Raw genomic sequence first — 22,719 nt, 5'->3', positions numbered from 1 at the left:
AGACTCAGTAATCTAAATGATAACTTCTAAAAAATAATGATGTATTTATAGTGGGAGGTCTCTACCAGATACAGCCAGGTGTATGTGTGGCTGGTCGGAATTATAAGAGAGCTAAATCCTTACCTTCCCTAAGAAGCAGATAATAAATGAAAATGGAAATATCGAGTAACAGAAGCACGATTTTTTTTTTAAGATTTTATTTATTTGAGAGAGAGAGCATGAGAGAGGTGAGGGGCAGAGGGAGAAGCCGACTCCCTGCTGAGCAGAGGGCCCCATGTGGGACTTGATCCTGGGACTCCAGGATCATGACCTGAGCCGAAGGCAGTTGCTTATCCAACTGAGTCACCCAGGTGCCCTAGAAGCATGATTCCTTAGAAATGAAAAAGCATGTACCACAACCAAGGGCTGAAAGAGTTGAAAGTAGAATCAGAAACCAAGAGGAGGTGGGAAGAGACTGCTATTTATCATTATCAACTTGATAGAAATGACTTGACCTTTAAGATTATATGCAATGATACACATATAATGGTAACTCTGAAAATTAAGACAAAAAATACAGCTAAGTCCTGGTAAGCCAGGACCAGAAAAGTCAATATTATAGGGAAAGAAAAAGGCTGAGGTTGGTGTGAGGCTGGTACAGGGGACAGGAGAGAATCTGGGGCTTTTGACAAAATCATTCTCTACCTTGTGGTGGCATTTCATGATTGTGTGCATTAGTCAAAATCTGTATGCTAAATAGGGTGAATTCAACTCAATGTAAATAATATTTGTTTTCTGGATGAGATACACTCTACAGCCACTTGAATGGCTAAAGGTAAAATGACGGACTCTGCCAAGAGGTGGTACGGCCACGGGCAATTAGAATTCTCTCACATTGCTGATAGTTTCACATAAGATCAAATATACATGCACCATATGTTAACTAGCAAAATTTAAATTAAAAAGCAAAACAAAACCACCACAAAAATATACATATGACCTATGACCTAGCAATACCCCGTTTCTAAGTATGCACCCAAGATCTATAAAAACTGGGCACCTCAGTGGACCAGTTGGTTAAGCATCTGTCTTCGGCTCAGGTCATGATCCCAGGATCCGGGGATTGAGTCCCGTATCAGGCTACCTGCTCAGCAGGAAGTCTGCTTCTCCCCCTCTCTCTGATCCTCCCCTATGCTCAGTTTTTCTCTCTTGCTCTAAAAAAAAAATAAATAAAGATCAGGGGCACCTGGGTGGCTCAGTCGTTAAGCATCTCCCTTCAGCTCAAGTCATAATCCCAGAGCCCAGGACTTGAGCCCGCATCATATAGGGCTCTCTGCTCAGCGGGGACCCCACTTCTCCCTCACTTGCTGTTGAACTCTGTTGCTATCTCTGTCTCTCTCTAATAAATAAATAAATATTTGGGAGGTGGGAAGATCAGTAAAAACATACATCCCTAAAAATACTTTACAAAACTGTGTATCGAAAACTTCTTATTAATAGCCAAAAACTGGAACCCATCAAAATGTCCATCAACAGGAGTATCAACAAACGGTGGTATATTCACATACTAGGGTATTACTCAGTGATGAAAAGGAATGAACTACTGTCATAAGCAACATCATTGATGAGCCTAAAAAACATCACGTGAATGAAAAAATCCAAACACAATAGACGTGCATAATTTCATTTATATAAAGTTGAAGAGCAGGAAAACCAATGTATGGTGATCTTCCTTGGAGCAGTAGTTGCTTTTTGGGATGAGAACTGTGTAGAAGAATGCAGTGGGGAGCTTCTTGGGGCAAGGGAAATGTTCTGTATCTCGACTGGAGTATTAGGCACATGGGGGGCATTCATTTGTCAAAATTCAGTGAATTGAATACCTAAGATTAGAGTAATTTTCCACAATTTTGAAAAGCCATATGAAATTTCACATGATCATATAAGCATTACAAAGTAAGCCCTTCAAGGTGATACAGAATTCCATGATCACGACATTGCTCAAATATTACTAAATATTTTTGTCCCGGGACGCCTGGGTGGCTCAGTTGGTTAAGCAGCTGCCTTCGGCTCAGGTCATGATCCCAGCGTCCTGGGATCGAGTCCCACATCGGGCTCCTTGCTCCGCGGGGAGCCTGCTTCTCCCTCTGCCTCTGCCTACCACTCTGTCTGCCTGTGCTCGCTCGCTCTCTAACAAAAAAAAAAAAAAAAAAATATTTTTGTCTGAAACTGCCTCTGAAACCAGCGTGAGCCATGTGTGAAAAAAATCACAGGACCATTTCTCCTTCATTTTTACTTTTTCCTGTGCCTCCTTAAGACATTATCCCTCCTCCCACCTCACGTTATGCACCAAAGCTAATCTGAAGGAGTTTTGCTATTTCCAAAGATCAATCACAGTTTGGAGATTCATCGACTCCTTCAACAGAGAGATGCCAAGCGAACAAGACGTACAGTGTCTCCATCCTTCCAAGTCTTGCTTTATCACGGGAAGAAAAAACCACGTACCTGTAAACACCCAGCAAATAAACAGAGTAACTGCCAGTGGGGCTAAAAGGTATTAAGGAAGGAGAGGACGGTGGGAGAGGGATGGGTGGGCTCCTTCAGAGCGTGTGGTTAGAGACTGTCTTGGAGGAGCTACTGGAGCCAGGGATTTCCATCACTAATGTGGTCATTCATTTATTATAGATAAAAACACTCACCGCACACCAGCGGGCCAGACCCTGTCTTCAAGAAGGAAGGAAACAGAGCCATAAACAAATAATTGAATACAAAGAGCTTCTTAGAGGCAGACTTGAAGACACTGGTGCACAAAGGGAGAATTATGAATGTGCTAAAGACTCCAAAGGCAATTACCGAGGGGGACTCAAGATTTTCTGAACCATAAAAGCATTATTTAGACGTGTAAGTCACAGAGAGTTTTGTAAAAGCTCTTCTCGTTTCGCAGTCCCACAAGAAATTAGTCCTACCCCCAGAACAATAAATCGTTCCTCTGTTGTAAAATATACATAAAATAAACTATTTTTTAAAGATTTTATTTATTTATTTCACAGACAGAGATCACAAGCAGGCAGAGAGGCAGGCTCCCAGCTGAGCAGAGAGCCTGATGCGGGGCTTGATCCCAGGACCCTGGGATCATGACCCGAGCCCAAGGCAGAGGCTTTAACCCACTCAGCCCCTATTTTAACCATTGTTAAGTGTTCAGTTCAGCGGCACTAAGTACATTCACAACATTGTGATACTGTTGACCTGCCAGGAGTTAAAGGCAAGAAACAGACAGGGAGCCACTGGTTACATGCACCACGGGGTGAGGGAGGGGAAGGGCGGAGAAGAGCCACGGAGGAAGCGCAGGTGCTAGATCCTGTTGTCTTCCTGTAAGTGTCACTGATCTGGCAGTAAATTAGGCCAAGGTCAAAGGTCCATCCCCTGTGGGTCAGGTAACCCTGTCAGGTTCCTCTGGCTGGTTCCCATCCCCAAGTGAATGTCCCTCAAAAAGACGGCTCAGGGCCTTCCAGGGAAGCTGGTGAGCAGAAATAGCTGGGTGCAAACTCCTCGGAGGACAGACAAACAGCTCAGGTGTTGGAACCTTGTCCTCCAACTACGGGATGCTCACTGTCCAAATGCACTGGGCAGCTCGCTGGTTTTTTTATTTTTTTAATTTGAATTCAATTAATTAACATATCAGTCAGTGATTCATCAGCTGTATATAACACCCGGTGCTCATTACAACATATGCCCTCCTGAATGCCTGGTCACCCAGTTACACGATCCCTCCACCCCCACCCCTCCAGCAACCCTCAGTTTGTTTCCTATGACTAAGAGTCTCTTATGGTTTTTCTCCCTCTCTGGTTTCATCTTGTTTAATTTTTCCCTCCCTTCCCCTATGCTCCTCTGTTAGTTTTTTTTTTTTTTTTAAGATTTTATTTATTTATTTGACAGACAGAGATCACCAGTAGGCAGAGAGGCAGACAGAGAGAGGAGGAAGCAGGCCCCCCGCGGAGCAGAGAGCCAGATGCGGGGCTTGATCCCAGGACCCTGAGATCAAGACCTGAGCCCAAGGCAGAGGCTTTAACCCACTGAGCCACCCAGGTGCCCCTCCTCTGTTGTTTCTTAAATTCCACATACTAGTGAAATCATATAATTGTCTCTGATCGACTTATTTCGCTGAGCCTAATACCGTCTAGTTCCATCCATGTTGCTGCAAATGGCAAGATTTCTTTTTTGATGGCTGAGTAATATTCCATTATTCCATTATGTATATATGCCCCATCTTCTTCATCCATTCATCTGCTTATGGACATCCGGGCTCTTTCCACAGTTTGGCTATTATGGACGTTGCTGCTATAAACACTGGGGTGCAGGTGCCCCTTCCTTTCACTACATTTGTATCTTTGGGGTAAATACCTAGTAGTGTAATCACTGGGTCATAGGTGGCTCTATTTTTAACTTTTTGAGGAACCTCCTGACTGTTTTCCAGAGTGGCTGCACCAGCCTGCATGCCTACCAGCCTCACCAGTGCTTCTGAAAGTAAGTTCAAAGGCAGAAAGGAAAAAGATGCAAAGATAGTAAAAGATGATTCTATTCTTTCATACCTTTTTGGGACACAAATCAGTCTTCCCAGTTAAACACCTTAGCTGAGTTTTGTGCCTTTATGACACAAAGATGAATGTCACAAGTGTGAGCTCCAAAGGAACTCAGACTCCCCCCAAATCTAACACCCTTACTTAAGAAAGAGGAAACACAGCCAGGGAATTGGAAAGGTTGTGCAAAGTCAACCAGTGACTTACTATCGAAGCTGGGAAGGCAAACACAGGGCTCTAGCACCGGTTCATCACGGTTTGCCATCCACCACCTGCCTCCACGGCCATGCAGTGAATGGGGTATTTGCCCAGTGCAAAGGCCCTGCCTCTCATGGGAAGGAAGCTTGGCCATGGATTCCAACCAATATGAAACACTCATGCCAAGTACGTGGAAACAAAAGAGATGAGGTTTCCATCTTTCATTTTATTTCTTGAGGGAATAGGAAAGGGGCCTGACTTTGTGGTGCCTGGAATATAGCAGGCAAGCCATAAAGTTTAAATGAGTTCATCAATGAGAAAGAGAACGTCCCTCGAGCTGGTGGTCACAGGCAGAACAGATCATGCAATGGCTGTATGATAAAACCCGCACCTCCAAAGCACGATCTGACAGCAGGGTCCCAGAGACCCCTCTCTCCCCCTGGGCTCCTGCGCCCAGTGGGCAGAGCTGGGTGGGACCTGAGCACCGGCCCGGAGGCCAGAATGTCCAGAGAAGAGGAGGGATCGCTCCTTATGAAGAAGATTCATCTGAAAGGCAGGGGTCTGGTTCTGTGCTCTCCCGCTCCGTGGGACTCCCATTTCTTCAACTGTTCAAGTTATTAAGGTGTTTATGGCTTCAATTTCCTCCCACAAAAACATTCTATTTTTCCCCCACGTCTTGTTACCTCATCACTCCATAGCTAAAAATGCTGAAGCTCTCCTGGTTGCCTACCAGAGACAGTAACGTCAGGACACTTCTCCTTTCAAGCATCAAACATCTCCCGAGAGAGGCAGGACGACCTGGTCCAGGGTGGGGGTAGGGGCAGTACAGTTGGCAGGACGGAGAGAGGACACATCCAAATGGCCACTGCGAAAGGAGGAAACATCTCTTGGCTTCACAGATACCCTGCAGCTCAGTGACATGGGGGAAATAAAATTTCCTCTAGTTTAATCAACATTGTCACTCAGGTGTGCCAACTCCTGCTGTATTTCCTGGATGTGGCTTTTTTCTTCTTCTTTTTTAAAGCAAGGTAATCCTGCCAGCAGTCAGGCGTCTTGCTATCGGCTCTCACTGCCCTCTTCTGTGACGCATGTCTCTAGCTTATCCAACCCGTTCCAGAAAGCTGAAATGCTAGGACACAGCATATAGTTTCGCTGCAATTCCCTGTTAAGACTGGTTTTATCAGGGCGCCTGGGTGGCTCAGTGGGTTAGAGCCACTGCCTTCAGCTCAGGTCATGATTCCGGCGTCCTGGGATCATGACCTGAGCTGAAGGCAGTGGATCGAGCCCCGCATCGGGCTCTCTGCTCAGCAGGGAGCCTGCTTCCTCCCTTCTCTCTCTGCCTGCCTCTCTGCCTACTTGTGATCTGTCTGTCAAATAAATAAAAATAAAATCTTAAAAAAAAAAAAAAAGACTGGTTTTATCATCAGCACCAATTTGCAAGATGGACAAGAGAGGGATGCAGGTTTGTGAGTGAGGAATGAGTTCATCAGGCGAGAAATATTTCGGGGGCCCATTTTTATAAAGATCTATGCTAGGCTCTGTGGAGCCTCCAGCAGTTTGAGAGTTTAAACCCCAACTCCCGATCCCAGAGAATTTCTAATCTGATCGCTGGCGGAACAGAGACACAGGTGAGGGAAGACAAACCTGCACAGCCAGTTACCCAGGATTTCTAGAACTGCAGGGCAGGCTGCTTTTCTCAGGCGACCGTCTTAAGCCTCCTGAGGAGGACATGATGGTAAAGGGCATGCACACAGGCAGCCTTACTTTCTGAAGGGAGAATGGAGGCCCTAGCAAGATAGGAAACAGCCCGTGCAGAGGCACTGGAAGCACGCGTGCCTCAGCTTGGAGTGTGCGTGACACGGATGGCGCTGGCCCCAGACCCCGTCAGTCTGGGCCACTTAGAAACGTGCTTTGCGTGCCTCGGTGGAATGCATCCTCAAAATGAAAGGGCAAAGCTCTACTTATAGACCCTGGTCGTGAACCAATGGGTGCCAATCTGAGAACCCAGACAGAGGCGAGGAGACGCTGTCAGGGGTGTGACAACATCAACAGTGGCAGAAACAGAGGTGGGGACCCAGTGGTGGTGACAGCAGCACGAGGCCTGGCAGCAAAGGATCAGCAGCAAGGGCTGCTGATGGGACATCCCGAGACCGTGGGAGCCACAGACCGCTGGGTTCAAAGCCAATGCCTTCTGGACTAACACAGGCAGGAAGGCACCATCGGGGACACCAGCTAGGCACTCGCTGCCACAACCATATGGGGGAGGGGAGACTGCTTCAGGCTGTGGCATCAGAGACCCCGCCAGAGACCTCTCTGCTTACTTTTCCCTCTCTGACCTGCCTGTCACACCTAAGGGGGCTGGACACACTGTGGGTAACAGTAGCCCAGCCCCTCAGTAATTTTGACCTGGAGTGTGGGGGCTCGGGGGAGGGGGCCCATATATCTGGGTGGGGGATGTCCATCTCCAGGGTGCTCTGCTCCCCTGGAACAGATGTGCCTACCTACTCAGAGAATGCCAGCTCTGGAACACCGGTGGGAGTAGGGGGGCAGATGAGACACATGGACCCTGGGGGTGCAGGGGGCACAAGAACACAGTGGGCTTAGAGAGCCGCGAGGAGACCCCCCCCACCCCAGCCAGAACAGCCAGTGAGTGTGGAAGTGAGTGTGGGGAAGGACGGTCTGAAAGAGCTCACCCCAACACAGACACATTTGGAGCGGTGGGAAGCTTGTCTGACAGCTACTTGAAAAGCAAAAGAACCTCACCCTCTTTGGAACACTACAGGTTAGGTCCAAAATAGGGAAGTGTCATTTCTTCAAAGGCCTTGCAATGTGGAAAGCAGATTCTACTTTGATTCCAAAGGACCACGGTGAGAAGCACAGCTCTACCATTTAACGGCTGGGTGAAGTTTCAAGTTTCTGAACCTGATTTTCACGTTTACTAAAAGAGCATCGGGAACTCCGCTCTCCCATGATTGTAAGAGCTAAGATTCGGTACATGAAAGCCCTCAGCTCAAGGCCTGGCACACAGAGGAGAGTAAAATGCCAGACGGATTTGGAACTGAAGGTACCAGTGACATAATCCAGGGACTCTCTCCCACTTCAAGGGCCATCGTCTGGTTCCCGGACTAATGATGGCAGACAGAAGTTCTCTTTTCTTTGTTTTGTGAGGAATGTGTCTGTGTTTCCTGGAAGGAGAAAAACCTCCTTAAATTATTCTCAAGATACTGACGAACAAAGCCAAAGCATACAGAAGGCAGACGGGGCAGCAGGCGAAGGAGGGGAAGCTTTACTCCAGAACCGTAGCACCTGATAAGACATATTTTATCTTCCGAGGTAAGTTCCCTGCCCCCAAGAAAACCGTAGACAAGATGACTTTAAGGGAACCATACCAAGTAAAAGTAGAAGAGCGAGCTTGGGGGACAGAAAAAGTATATGACAGTGGCTAGAATAACTGAGAAAATAATGCTGAGTAACTCAGGGCCTGAGCAGATTTTTGGCTGAATGCAGCCAAAAAAAAAGAACTCAGAAGTTACCCAAAGAGGGTCTTCTAAGGCCTGACCTGACATTCAGTGGGCAATGAATGTGGCAGGAAGACTAATTCAAACACCCGCCCCCTCCCATTCCTTCAGTTCCAACTACAGGGACAGACTCTTCTGTCCGCACCAGTGAGCGCTAGCTAAGCAAGCCCTGGAGGTTAGGAATTCAGTGTCGATGACTCCTGGCCATTGAGAAGATGGACTGAAGCGCTCAGTGCAGTTGTTGAAAAGCTCATATTGCTGTTGTCAAAGTTAAGTGCACACGAATTTAATATTGCTCAGATGACAAATGCTGGGCACAGACACAGAGTACGTAAGAGTGTGATGAATAATCCATCTATGACAAGCATCCTTCTCTCTTGGCCCCGCCACAGCTCTGTGTAGCTGGTCACACAGGGAGGTGAGGCCAGGGAAAGAACCACAGTTCCCTGCGCTTCTAAGACGCACCGGCAACATTTAGGTTTTTTAGGCAGCATGCTTTCTACGATGCTTTCTATTGAGTGATTTGCTTCCGCGGGCTGAATAAAATGCCCAAGTCCCCTTATATGCTTTTTGAGATCATAAACTGCTTTCACATTATGACGAGCAAAGTAGAGGCATACGTTAATCTTCTCTCTCCAGATATAAGCAAGAGGAGAAAAACCCTATTCCTGTTTGCCCGCAATCGATCTTGAACTTCTCTCTAGGACTTTCTCCTTACACTAGTCCCTCACTGGGTCGTACCTAGCCCCACGATGGTTTGATGTGCCACGTTTCCCAATGGAGATAAGACACCTAAGGCATTTTTGATCAAAGTTATACACCAAATAATGTGAATGGCCCCGCATTCAGAGGTGTGAAGGGAGCCATGAGTGGTTATGTATGCGTGGGATGGAAGGAGCCAGCTCATAGCGTTGCCACCTCCTTGGCCCCTTGATCCCCCCAGGATCCTTTGGAGACCAAAATTTATGGGACACCAAAAGCTCATGAGAACATTCCTCCAGAGCATCCCCCAAAATGTCTTTGCTCTCAGGCTGAGCTCGCCTCCTTAGATGTGCGGGCAGCCGTTTCACATGGGCCAACTGCAAGTGCCAGTTCATGGCAAAGTAACTGAACAAAGGCACCAAACAGAAAAAAGGTTCTGACCCCAACCCTAGAAGATCCTATGTCTGCCTCATATACAAAGAACAGACATTTTAAGATTGCATTTCAGAAGCACATCCAAACATATCTTAAAAGGAAGAACAAGAAAAGGCATTCTCCTTTCGGTAAGCTTAAATCTGAGAGGAGACTTCTTACCGGCTCTACTTTTTAATTAGTTTTTCTGTAAACACACTCCTGCTGCCACACTCCTCTTTTGAAAAACACATCTCGGGAACATATGTCCCCAGTAGCAGGGAGCTGACAAGCAGTACTTAAGGTAAAGGTCAAACAGATGTGGGAAGTGACCGGCACACTCAACAAAATGCCACGCGGCCTCATTTGCTTTCCAGCCTGGTGCCAGAATGTTCGCACGCAGTCCTTATCATAAAATCCAAGCTGTTGGGCTCACTGCCATTGATGTTTGCGAAAGGCAGTTGTTTTTATAACTAGAAAATGGTGAGGCTATGGATTCTGAATAACAATAAACTTTCAACGATCCTGACTAATGGGGTAACAAAAGTAAATGAAAGTTACAAACACATCAAAAGCCGTATCTCAGCTTATACCCAGTAAAACTTCATACATGCTGTTTAGAAATGATTTTTTAAAACATTAGTTCTGATTTCTTTGTTTCTCACTCGTCTATGACCACTGGGTACGGCTGACCAAAGAGAGAAGGCAAAGAAAAGCGATACGATCAAGGAATGTCAAGGCTACCGGGTAGGGTAGCTGTTCTACCGGACCGTAGGACGTTACAAACCATCTTCTTGACTCAGACATTCTGAAAGAGTTCAGTAAGACCCTACTGTGTCAGATGGTCCAATGCAGGTCCAATGAGCACATCTCAGAGAGATGATTAAGCCTCTGCGTGAAACAAGTTCAAAAGCACTCTCTTCTTTTCCATGCTTCTGTTAAACAAAGTTTTGTCAACCATGGAGCCAAAACCCAGGGCCAGGTAACTCTACCTATCTGCCATAAGACCGCCCACTATACTTGCTCACCAAAAAAAAAAAAAAAAAAAAAAGAGGCCTGCTTTATAAAGATTCAAGATAAGTACAGCTCAAGTCATAATCCTTATTAATTTCCTTTATTATCAGGGAATGGATTTCTTGATTAAGGTGCATTTTAAAACCAGACTCGTTCTATATAGAAGAAATCACATGAGTATACTTGGGACCTCCTGTATATACACAAATGCTTCTTTTTATTTCAACTTTTCAAGATTACCTGTTTTGTCTGGTTCCAATGCAATCATTTGTGCTATCCTTCGGGTCCTTACAAATTACACTAAAACTGTACAAAGCTTTATGCTGTGCCTGCTTCTGTAGAGCTTGGAACACCTTTGAGACATTATCTCATTTTGTTATGGCCAACTGTGTTATGCTTACCCCCAGAAATCACTGTTAATACCAGCCATCCTCTCTCTTGAGCTTGTGAGTAGTTTATGGAGCCGAAAACGAGTTAACCAACGGATGGGAATCAAACGCAAGAAACCGGTACCTACTGGTGGAGCAGCAGACCCTGGGCATTAAATTACTTATGACCGGAATCTGGTTAATCACAGGAGAGGTGAGCTTAATGAAAAAAGGAACGCTGTAACCTTATTTTTCAGAGCACTTTCATTTAATCACTTTCAATTCAAAAAGGAACCCAATTTTAGATGCAATGACCATGACACAAAACAAGTTTTTGCTTTGGCCCTGTCAAGGGTAAGTGTCCTGCCCAGGACAGTTACCCTTGACAGGGCCAAAACCATCTGAGCTGAAGCAGCCCTTCTGCCTTATCCCGCCCCTCCCTGTGCCATCATTCGCGTCTTCTTCTGGGCCTGGTAATACCAGCCTTTTTGCCTCGTAGCACTTTTAAGCATCTGAATTGTTTTGTTTACTCACTTTGTTCACTTGTTTTTGTCTAGCCCTCGCTTGAATAAAAACCTTATAAGAACAGGACCCTTGCTGTTTCATCACTCAGGTGACCTCAGTGCCTAGAACATCTCTTGTGCTCAATAAATGTACCTGGCACATATTAAGAGCATAATACTTGCTCAGCGAGTGTTTTTGAATGAATAAAGGACCACAACTGGAATCTCCACATAGCAGTGATTTTTCAGCCATGCCCATGGATCTGGGGTAGGAAAGAACATTCTAGATGGAGAACACCTGTCTCACTACCAAATCCCTTGTCTGGTTAAAGAAGCAAAGACATGGAAAGAAAAAAAAAAAAAAAAGAACGAACGAACGAGTGAGCGAGCGAGCAGCAAAGACATGGCAATGACCACAGGCTGGCTAGGGCCAAAGATGAAGAAAGGAGAGGACACCTGCTTCAGTCCTTGAGGATTTTTGTTCCCTGAAAAAGTCTCCGAAGGAAAATAATTCTCAAGCGCCTACAAAAGATGAGCAGCATATAGCTTCTCAGTCAATTCTATCTCCCTGTCCCTCTTTTTAGTAACAAATGAAGCTCAGGGGCAAGGCGACAGAAAGACATGAGTGATAAGTGATAGCAGCTCACTCGTTTGGCCTATTTTGGAGGCAAAACTCAAGCAATCGGTAGTTCCGCAGTTCCCCAAAACGTTAAACATAAAAGCTACTATATGACCCAGCAATTCCACTCCTAGGAACATACCCAAGAGAACTGAAAACACATGTCCACATAGAAACTTATACATCAATGTTTATGGCAGCATTACTCAGAATAGGTTGAAAGTGTAAACAACCCAATATCCATCAACTGATGAATGGATAAATAAAATGTGATATAAGCATACAACAGATTTTATTCAGCTGCAAAAAGATAGGAAGTACTGAAACATGCTATAATGATGACGAACCCTGAAAACACTACAATAAGTAAAAGAAGCTAGTCACAAAGGACCACGTATTATATGATCCCATTTACATGAAATGTCTAGACTCGGCAAATCTATAGAGACAGAAATTAGGTTGGTGGTTGCTCCGGGCTGGGGGATAATGACCACCAAATGGGTACAGGGTTTCTTTCTGGGAAAATGAAAATGTTCTGAAAGTAGAAAGTGATGATGATCGCCCAACTCTGTGAATGGTGTACTTTGTAAATAACCATTGAATTGTACACTTTAAATGGGTAAATTGCATGGTATTTGAAATAGATCTCAATGAAGCTGTTATTAAAAACAAAAGCAAAAAAACTCATGCAATAACCAAATCCTTCTGCAGTCTGCAAAGGACAAGGAAATGTTGGCGCCTCCTGTATTTCCCTCATGGAAGGAGAACAGCTCTGCCTATAATATCTGGGGCTTTATGGAGGTGACCCCTACCCCTCTTACTCTCCACACTAGCTTGCCTTGCTAAAACGGGCTTGCCTGGGTCTCATATTTTATCTTCAACCATCTAGCAGACTTCTGCAGAACACCCCCTCTACTCCAGGTGCTATGCTAGACACCGGCCCTGAAATGAAAGGGGAGCATGCTTTGCCTTCAAGGGGCTACCACTTTTCGTAATTATTCATTCGACCACAGGGCAGGAAACAGCAAAAGGAAGAGTTCTAAGTGGTATTCTGTGGTGGGTTGTGGGCAGAAGAGAATTTTCCATATCTGGGTTACAGAAAGGTAGACTCCTGTCCACACCGGAAAAAGCACACATGGTCTGGTATGAGAATATCGCAAAGGCGGGGCGGGGCAGAGTGTGCGGTGGGGGGCCCAGGAGCCAAATCCGACAGGAAGCTGGAAGACCCAAAACCCCTGAGGCCATGAAATAGTGCCAGCATTAGCCTTAAATTCCATCTGGCAGTACTTTGGGTGTTTCCATTCTGTTTATTTTTATTTTTTTAAAGGAAAGAGGAGATGGGGGAGGAGGGAGAGAACTCAAGTTATTACTCAGCATTTCCACCACGTTTAATGTTTGCAAAGGACTCCTGCCCTCACTCAGTCCTGCACTGCCTGAAATAATAAAGGAATCTGAGAACCCAGCCAAGAACTCAAAGTACTTAGGAGACAGAAGAACCTATCGCTGCATCTGGCAAGGCGGGCATTGTTAAAAAAAAAATTAATCCCATAAGATAAGCACTATTTAAAAACTTAATCCAACATAATAATCTCTGTAAAACTGACAGGCCACTTGGTGGTGGTAGATTAACTCTGGAAGCTCATGTTCTAAGTCTGCCCATTCATACCTTGACACATGGCAGTTTTGCTGAATGGGCACAGACATCCTTTTTTTGACATGAAAGAGTCCTGTGGCACACCCAGTATTTTATGGTAGCAATTAACAGGCACACCAGCCTCCTGCTGTCAGGACTAAGAGTACCAGGATCATCATACTCAAGATACAACATCTATCACCTGGCAGGTTTCTGTGTGACTATCAGCGGGGCCAACACCAGCAAGCCTACCGCCATACGAGCGGTGAAATGCTAGGAGCACTGTGGCTTCTGGACTCCAGCTTGAAATGGATGTGTTTGTGCGTCGCTGATTCCATTTATCTTCAACCAAGCTCGGTGACCCCCTCAGCTTGCTCCAGAGGAGTGCTACCTTTCGGAATGTTCACTGGCCAACTGGGAGGCTATTCAGTTAAGTACAGAGAGGATGCAAATATGAAATGGTCATTGATATGTATCCTATGAGGACAAAGTGCTTCGGTTAGCTATTTTAAAAAATATGTTGGGGTCACACAGAGATGAAAAAAGGATTTTGAAAATGTATTCAAAAGATGTCACCTACTTTATTTCCAATCAATTCTCCACTCTTCCCTCCCACACTCCACAGTACACTTAGAAAAATTTAACGACCCAACACACACATACACACACATATACATGCACACGTACTGAAAATCTAACACGGTAAAGTAGGAATTACGAGGTCAAGATCTGAAAAAGACCAAAACTCAGAAAGTTGAGACCAGCATGTGAGGCTGCTCTCTTGTTGGGGCACCTGCCAAATTTAAAAAAAAAAGATGTCCTGAATGGCTGAGCAGCATTTCTGATGGCCTCATGGATCCAGGAGAATCATTGGATTGCCACTGAGTTGGCTGTAATTTCAGACAAAGTAGAATAAGGAAAAATCATTGCTACAGACAAAAATAATGGTAGGAGATTTAGTAAACAGGAATTAAAAGTTCAAACTGCTTAATATAACAATTCTAAAGTTAAACTTGTATGTACCTAAAAACAGGTCTGAGAATAGATAAAGCAAAAAACTGACATCAGTGCAAATCATTACTGACATCAACTGCAAGCACGGTGGAAGATTTAACACGGTTCTCTCAGTGATGGAAAATGCAGAAAAACATGCATTTTGGGGGGGGGGAAGACGGAGAAATCAGAACCTGATTGTCATCTATAGAACTCTCACCCCATGATCCTAATACACATTCTTTTCAAGCCCATATAGAAGAGGTACAGAAACCGAATGTACACCTTTCACCTGTACAATGCAAAAATGTGTGCCCACACATAGGCTAAATAAAATGGAATAATTTTTTAAAAGATTTTATTTATTTATTTGACAGAGAGAGAGAGATCACAAGTAGGCAGAGAAGCAGGCGGGGGGGGGTGGGTAGCAGGCTCCCTGCTGAGCAGAGAGCCCAATGCGGGGCTTGATCCCAAGACCCTGAGATCATGACCTGAGCCAAAGGCAGAGGCTTAACCCACTGAGCCACCCAGGTGCCCCTAGAATGGATTAATTTGGCTCCTGACAAAGAGGTATGACCAGTAAGTTTTGAGGGAACTATGGCTTCAATAAGCAAAGGAGTCCTGAGATGAGACGATAGTGGATTGTCCCTTGTGCCTCAGAGACTTAGGGACTATATGGAATTGCTGTTGGGCTGGACCTGAGATGGTGAGGATGAAAACAGAAAAGACAGTAGAGTGGGAAGAGTCCACACAGCACCCCCTCACTTCTCCCTTCCCCTGGGAGCTGCATGACTGTACTTTGATTTGTGTGGAAGGGAGAAGCAAACCCCTGCCCTCTGCCTAAAAATAAAGGGAGGCAGCAGGAATAACAGACTCTTCTGTGCAATTGGGCAGAATGACTTAGCTTTTCTATGGCCAAACGCTGCTTCCTGCCCGCCCCCTCCCCCGCCCCACAGCTTCACATCCCTTCTTCCCCATCCTAGGAATCCACATTAGGTTCTTGGTGACCACCTCTGCCATTCCACCATCACCAGCACTTACTGGGATGAAGGGGAGTGCAGATCCTGAAAATCTAGAGACCCTGATTCTGACAAGCCTCACTCTATGAGGAAAGTCTGCCTAGCGTCCCACCTCATTCCTGTCTCAATCTTCAGAGAGAAAAAATGGGCCCTAAAAATTGGTCTTTGCTTTGACCTTCAACTTCAGTGGCCTGGGTCCATGTCTGTTGTACTCAGAGAATTTGACATGTGGATGCATGGAGAAGTCCAGCTAGGAATCCGAGAGCTTGAGTTGGAGCTAAAACTTGGGGTGGGGTGGGATGTGGTGGTGGGACACAATGCGTGCCTCTCAGACAATCGGGAGTCTTGAGTACTAGCCTGCAGCCCACTAATAGGTTAACCAGAACCACCTCCCTGGCCCAAGCTAGTTGCAAGAATACACTCGAGGGCTTTCTGGATCAGCTGTAGCCCTGACCTAATTCTGTCAAAGAATCTCAGACCTGTAGGTCTCTCCTTCATTTCTCCCCCAATCTGGCAACATTTAGTGCTGAGTAGAAAAAGCCACTTAATCAGCATCGCTCCTTGGCACGACAGCCAATCTGGTGTCCCACGTGGCTCGTCCCAAGCCAGCCCTGAGGCGGACCCTTCGGCGTCCCATGCTTGGGCTTCAACGACTTGTGTACTTTGAGTTTCGGGTGTCTGGGCACCTCTGCACTCCTGCATTCAACAGGCTGTTCTGAAATCGTCCTCGGTATGAAACTGTATAACCTAAAGTCCTTCCTGGATTTTTACTAGCCCCACCTCAGGAAGTAAAGCATGTTGATGTTTGCTCTAAGTGCCTCATTAATAAGTAACTCCCACCGTTTTTCCCCTTCCCCGTCTGGCAGAAGGCCATCCAGACTTACCCTCATACATCTCCAGGATGTGAACCGTGTCTCCAATCTGCAAGGAGAGCTCCACATCTTGAGAGGCGTTGTAGTTATAGATCGCTGGAAAGGAGAAATACATGGGGGAAATGGTGTCAGTGGCGGGTAAAATACGAGACACTGAGCAGCACACATGGCGGCTCATGAATTACTTATTTAACAGACAACCGTCTGTCTCTTACTTCCGTGTGAATCACCCACTGCAAAGCAGAGGACATCCTCCTCAACCCCCACGACTGGCATGTTCCAGTCACTCTTCCACCCGACAAAAACTGGCTGGTTGCCTAAGGCATATTGTGTTAGAGACCAGTGGTGGCGACAAAACACAGATGTGGTCCTCGTCCCAGGGGTTCTTAATCATCTAGGAGGAGGAGAAGGATAGTCAATGCAAAATATTACAGAGACAACTACTTAATTTAAATTGTGGCAAGAGTTATGAAAGACAGAAAAAAAAAACAAAACAGGCAAGGGGCGCCTGGGTGACTCAGTCGTTAAGTGTCTGCCTTTGGCTCAGGTCATGATCTCAGGGTCCTGGGATCGAGCCCCACATCGGGCTCCACACTCAGTGGGGAGTCTGCTCCAGGGTTCTCTCACTCTGCCCCTCCCCCTGCTCATGCTCTTGCTCGCACTCACTCGCTTTAACATAAATAAATAAATCTTTAAAAAAGAGAAAGAAAGAAAGAAAAACAGGCTACAATGAGAATATGCTGTGGGGTTCTTTAGGTCGGCCCCCTTGTTCATCAGACAACAGCCAGCCTACACCACCACTGAGGTTATGATCTCTAAGACACAGAATAAGCCATCTCCTCACTTCCCTGACACAATAACTGGGAGTCAAAAGGCCACCGTGGGTCCCATCTACCTGGGAGAACAGACTGACATGGTGCACTGCAGACATGGCTGCCTTGTCCCAGTTCCAGGCATCCTGGGGACCTGGATGGCCCCAGCACCTCCTCCTCAAGGTCACCTCAATCACCACATTCTTAAGACTGGCAGAGACTGGACCAGATTATGAAAAATAAGCTTAGTCTTATAATTCAAAAAGACAACCCAATTTTATTTATCTAGTTATTTATTTTTAAAGATTTTACTTATTAATTTGACAGAGAGACAGAGAGAGAGAAAACACAAGCTGGGGTAGTGGGAGAGGGAGAAGCAGGCTTCCTACTGAGCAGGGAGCCCAATGCTGGGTTCAATCCCAGGACCCTGGGATCATGACATGAGCCGAAAGCAGACACTTAACCACTGAGCCACCCAGGCGCCCCAACAACCCAATTTTAAGACTGGTAAGAGCTCCGAAGAGACATTTTACCAAGAATCATAAGTTGGCTAAGACACATGAAAAGATACTCATCATCATTAGTCATCAGGGAAATGCAAATTAAAACCACAATGAGGTAATACTTCACACCCGCTAGAATGGCTATAGTTTCAAAAAGGCAGACAACCAGTAAGAATGTGGAGACGAACCCTCAGACATCGTGAGCAGGAATGTAAAATGGCCCAGCCTCTTCAGAAAACAGGTGGATGATTACTTAGAAAGCTAAACATAAATTCCCACTGTGGCCCAGCAATGACATTCCCACTTATCTACGAAGAGACATGAAAACTCATCTACGCAGCAACTTTAAGTGAATGCTCACAACTGCTGAGGTAGGCAGAAACACAGTCCCCCAGAAGACAGCCACATCTAATTTCTTGAACCTGAGAATGCTACCGTGTGTGGCCAAACATTTGAGTATGTGAAGGATCTTAAGAGGAAGACCTTTTTCTGGCTTACCAGGGTGGGCGCTGAAGACAAGCACACGTATCCTGGTGAGAGCGGGGCAGTGGGAGTTTAGGGAGATGCACAGAAGAGAAGGCAACGTGGAGATGGAGGAAAGGGCTGCGTCAGGGACTGCCATTACCACCAGAGGAGGCAGCAAGGAATGGAATCTCCCCTGAGCCTCTAGAAGGAGCACGGGCCCAGCAACACCTTCCCCTTAGACTTCTGGTCTTCAGACCGTGAAAGCATACATTTCTGTTGTTTTTAAGCCACCGACTTTGCAGGAATTTGTTACAACAATCAAAGGAAACAAATATAGCCAACAGTTGTATTTGCAATAGCCAAAAAGTAGAAACAATTCATCAACTGACAAACGAATAGATATGTGAACTAGGGTATATTCCGTACGATGGAATATGATGGAACACCACTTAAAAACAGAAAGGAATGAAATACGGCCGCGTGCTACAACACAGGGGAATTTCGAAGGCCTTATGCTAAATGACGGCCCTATGCGTAATGCCTATTTTAGGCTTCCATTTATTTGCAATGTCCAGAACAGGCAAATCTATCAGACACAGTCCCGCCAATTACAGGTTGCCTGGGCAGGGGAGAGGAGGGAAGAGCGACTGAACACAGCAGGCATGAGGGAGGTTTGCGGGAAGGTGGAAACATCCTCAAACTGGATTGAGGTGTGGTTACACAACTCTGTGAATTTACTAACATCCACTGAACTATATATTTGAAAGGGTGGATTTTATAGTACATAAATAGTGTTCAATAAAGCTGTTTTTTTTAAAAAGTAGGTCTAGTTGTTACCCTCACTCTCTTAATTAGGGATCTGCATCCTTTCGGGAAGAAAAGAACCACCTCAGAGATTCACTTCTAGCCATTCTCCTGACGATTCAAGGAACCGAGAAGTTCCCCATCTCTGCAGCTCTAACGAGCATGTGAGGGTCGTCATCAATCCATCTGCCAGATCGCACAAGGGTCACTAAAAAACGGAGAAAAGGCATGCCCGCGCTGTGAACTGTGGGTACGCACTGCTCTTTCTGGAACTTGCAATGCGCCCTCTGTCTGCCCCCTGACCACAGGCTTTTCCTTACCTCACAGTCTATCCGTGAATGGAAGGAGCACACCTCCAGCACATCTTTTATCAAGTGGCCTCTCTTTCTGGAGAGACTCACCCAAAGAGTGTTCTTCTGTAGTCCTGGCACAGAAGCCTGGACAAATTATGCTGAAATTAATTTACTATTGAGCTTTTAGACTAGACTGAATTCAGAACAAGGTTGGGCTAATGAAGTGGGTTCGGAGAAACTACTTCTTCATGGGCCACGGGCCACCGCTGCTATTCCACGGAAGTTCTCCTTCATCTGAGTCAGGTCACTCAATGGTTTTGCCCACGAAGTGTATGTCTGGTTTTCCACAGAAAACGTACATCTCATAGCCTTGACTCCCCCTAGTCCCCATTCAGACTCCCACAGAACCTGTCTGTTCCTTCTAGAGGCCCTGCTCACAGATGGAAACAGGAAGTAATGAGGTTGCTGTGTCACAATGTGTTGTGTAATGACCAAGTCTATCTCTTCCTCATTCTTGTCATCAGGAAAGTAGGCAGACGCTCTCATAGGCAGCACCTAGCACAAACACCTACCAAGGACTGTTGTAAACACACACATACATACACACACACACACACACACACACGCCATAAACCATAACTCCTAGATTCCTAAATCCTCCAAAATTATCCTGGCCTTAATTATCCCCCTTAGCCTCCATCATTGGCCAAATTCTGCCCTCTGCTCCAGTCAAGACTCTAACAGTGTCCCCTAAATTCCGTGCTCAACCCACGGTTTATCCCCACTTGGAACAGCTCATCTTCTGCTACATAACCACCCGAAGCTCACATTCATAATTCCATTCGACAAGCAACTACTGACTCCCTATCACCCTGCCTGAATCTGTTTCTTCTGACATCTGGCATCTTCTCCTTCCAACACAGTTTGGGTTTGTTAATCTCAGATAATCTTGGTTCTCATCTGCCCCCAATCAGAAGGTGAACTCCTCACGCATGTGGCTCTGGCTGCACACTATTTATGTGTCTTTCACATTGCCAGGCATTGGATTAGACCCAAAGAACATGCTCAAGACACAACAATGACTTTTACAGAATCTACCAATCGATTCAGTCCTTCACCGCTTCTTCCCCAAACCTTAAGACACTTCTGTCTTCCTGAGAAGCAACAGCTGTGATCCCCCAGCCCTCACGAAAGATATCAAAATCACTTCTCCCACCACTTTTTGTTTATTACACAAACGAGAATCTGCTTTTCCAACCCAAGCTTTCAGAGGGATTCCCATGGGAGGCGCAACACTTAAATGGCTTTTACTGGTGTAAAGTCACCAGATAGAGGACATTCACCAGTTTCATGTCTTCAGGCAGAAGTACCAACAAGATTTCCAATCACTCAGAGTTGTCATTTTTCATTCCAACGATGCACTTTGAACCTTGCCCTCCCTTTCCCACTCCCAGTACCCCTCATTTCCACTGTACTTTATGTTTTCCCTTCCGTATGTAATACAGTAACTCTAGGAAGTATGTGCCACACACCACATTATTTAATAAGGAAACAAATTCAGAAGGGGTAAACACCTTGCCCCAAGTAATTCAGCTTTATAAGCAGCAAGGCTGTTCCTAATGCTGGTGATGATGCCTTCATCATATTTTATAAGGCTGCTCCCGAATGGTGAAGGAACAGCCTGGAAACAATGAGAGGAGCCTCAGAGATTCTCAGTAGGATGTCTGCCTTAGATTTCTCTCATAAAACGGAAATCCGACTTCCAAACACAAGCTTTATTATATGAAGCAGTGACTGGTAATCACGTTGTCCACTAGTCTGGAGCTATTTGGAGAACAGGCATACAACTGGCTCTCAGTGGACGGTGCTTTCTTCCTGGAATGTGAGTAATTATTGCAGAGAAAGACAGATAAAGGGAAAATAAGGGAAACACTGAGGGTTACACAAAACACTATTGAAGACTCAACTATACCACTTACAAACACATGACCTTGAACGAGTTCTCAGTCTGAGCCTCGGTTCCCCATCTGTAAACCAGGCATCAGATCAGACGACTCTAAGGGTCCCTGTGGCTCCAACAGCCTCTGATTCATGAGGTGATGATAAGAAGCAGGAGAAACAAGTTGTGCTGTTTTGAACTAGCAGGCCCACCACAATCTCTTGTTTTGTCTGAGGAAATTAAACAAGAGCAGGGAGTTGCTGAATATAAATTGCCTTGTTGGCTGCTATGTGTAAGGTTGGGAAAGATGAATTGCTGGAATGTTCCCCAAGCAGCTTACTGTTTATATCATGAAAGTGCAATTTTGCAGAGCTAAGTAGACAGGACAGTATGTCTACAAATCTAAAATAGTTTGCATTTTACCAAAATCTTTGATTTGGCCTTTTCTTTTAAACCAGGCTTCTATGAGAGAGGTAAAAAGAAGGTTAAGGTCTTAAGATCATGCAGTAAGAAAACAAAAGAATACGCTAACAGGCCCCAAAACAAGGATCAGTTTCTAGAGTGAAAAGTCTATGCATTACTAGCATTTAATCTTTCTAACAAATTAGGTTCTTTCATGAATCCTCAAATTACACCCCCCTGAAGAATAAGTCAGACACGACATTTCCTATTAGTCATTTGGTGGACTCCACAAAAGAAAGATCCAGCTAACACAGACCAATGTCCCAATTTGAATTGTTTACTATTCAGAATATGAAAAAATGGTCAACCTTCATCTTTTTCAGTATTATCTTGATCTACCTACTTTCGACCATTAGAACTACAAAAACAAAAAAGATTCCACCTTTGATCTTTGCCCCAGACTTAATGCAGTATGTCCCCAAGGACCAAATGAACTTTTCTTTCTTTTGCTCTTTAATTCCAGTCTACTCTAAGGATCAGAGAATGAGACTCAACAGCAGGTCTGACCCCAAGTAGTGTAAATCTATGGCTTTACACTGATCATTCTTTTTTTTTTTTTTTTTTAAGATTTTATTTATTTGACAGACAGATCTCAAGTAGGCAGAGAGGCAGGAGGAGAGAGAGGAGGAAGCAGGCTCCCCACTGAGCAGAGAGCCCGATGCAGGGCTTGATCCCAGGACCCTGAGATCATGACCTGAGCTGAAGGCAGAGGCTTTAACCCACTGAGCCACCCAGGCGCCCCTACACTGATCATTCTATTTGGATTCCAAATTCATCTTTTTAGGATGAGATGACCATGCTGTCACCTCTCTACTCAGAAACATCTCAGCCAGGGACCACCGAGTAAGGACAGCAGGTTACATTTCTCTCCCATAGTACTCCAAGGACCAGGCTCTTACGGGATCCTTAACTTCATTCTCTAGACTACTGAGGAGACGAGCGGATTTATCACCCAATTCATCGGTAATTCTTTAAGAAATCTCTGTTTTAAGGATTGTATCTCTTTGTAGACAGAACTGACATACCCTTAACTGGAGA

At 45.4% G+C, this 22,719-nt stretch overlaps 1 protein-coding gene across 1 annotated transcript in view; it reads right to left on the bottom strand.

The window, feature by feature from the left end:
• DOCK5 (dedicator of cytokinesis 5) overlaps nucleotides 1–22,719 on the bottom strand; it is a 210,628-nt gene that overhangs the window by 135,696 nt on the left and 52,213 nt on the right. Inside the window, exon 2 of the mRNA XM_080797224.1 lies at nucleotides 16,416–16,499. Within this exon, the coding sequence (XP_080653350.1) occupies nucleotides 16,416–16,499 (84 nt within the window). The remainder of the gene's footprint in view (nucleotides 1–16,415; nucleotides 16,500–22,719) is intronic.

Source organism: Martes martes (assembly GCF_963455335.1).
Source record: "Martes martes genome assembly, chromosome: 2".
In the NCBI taxonomy this organism is placed as follows: Eukaryota; Metazoa; Chordata; class Mammalia; order Carnivora; family Mustelidae; genus Martes; species Martes martes.
Note: the sequence above shows the minus strand (reverse complement) of the source record. Positions and strands in the feature narration are given on the sequence as shown.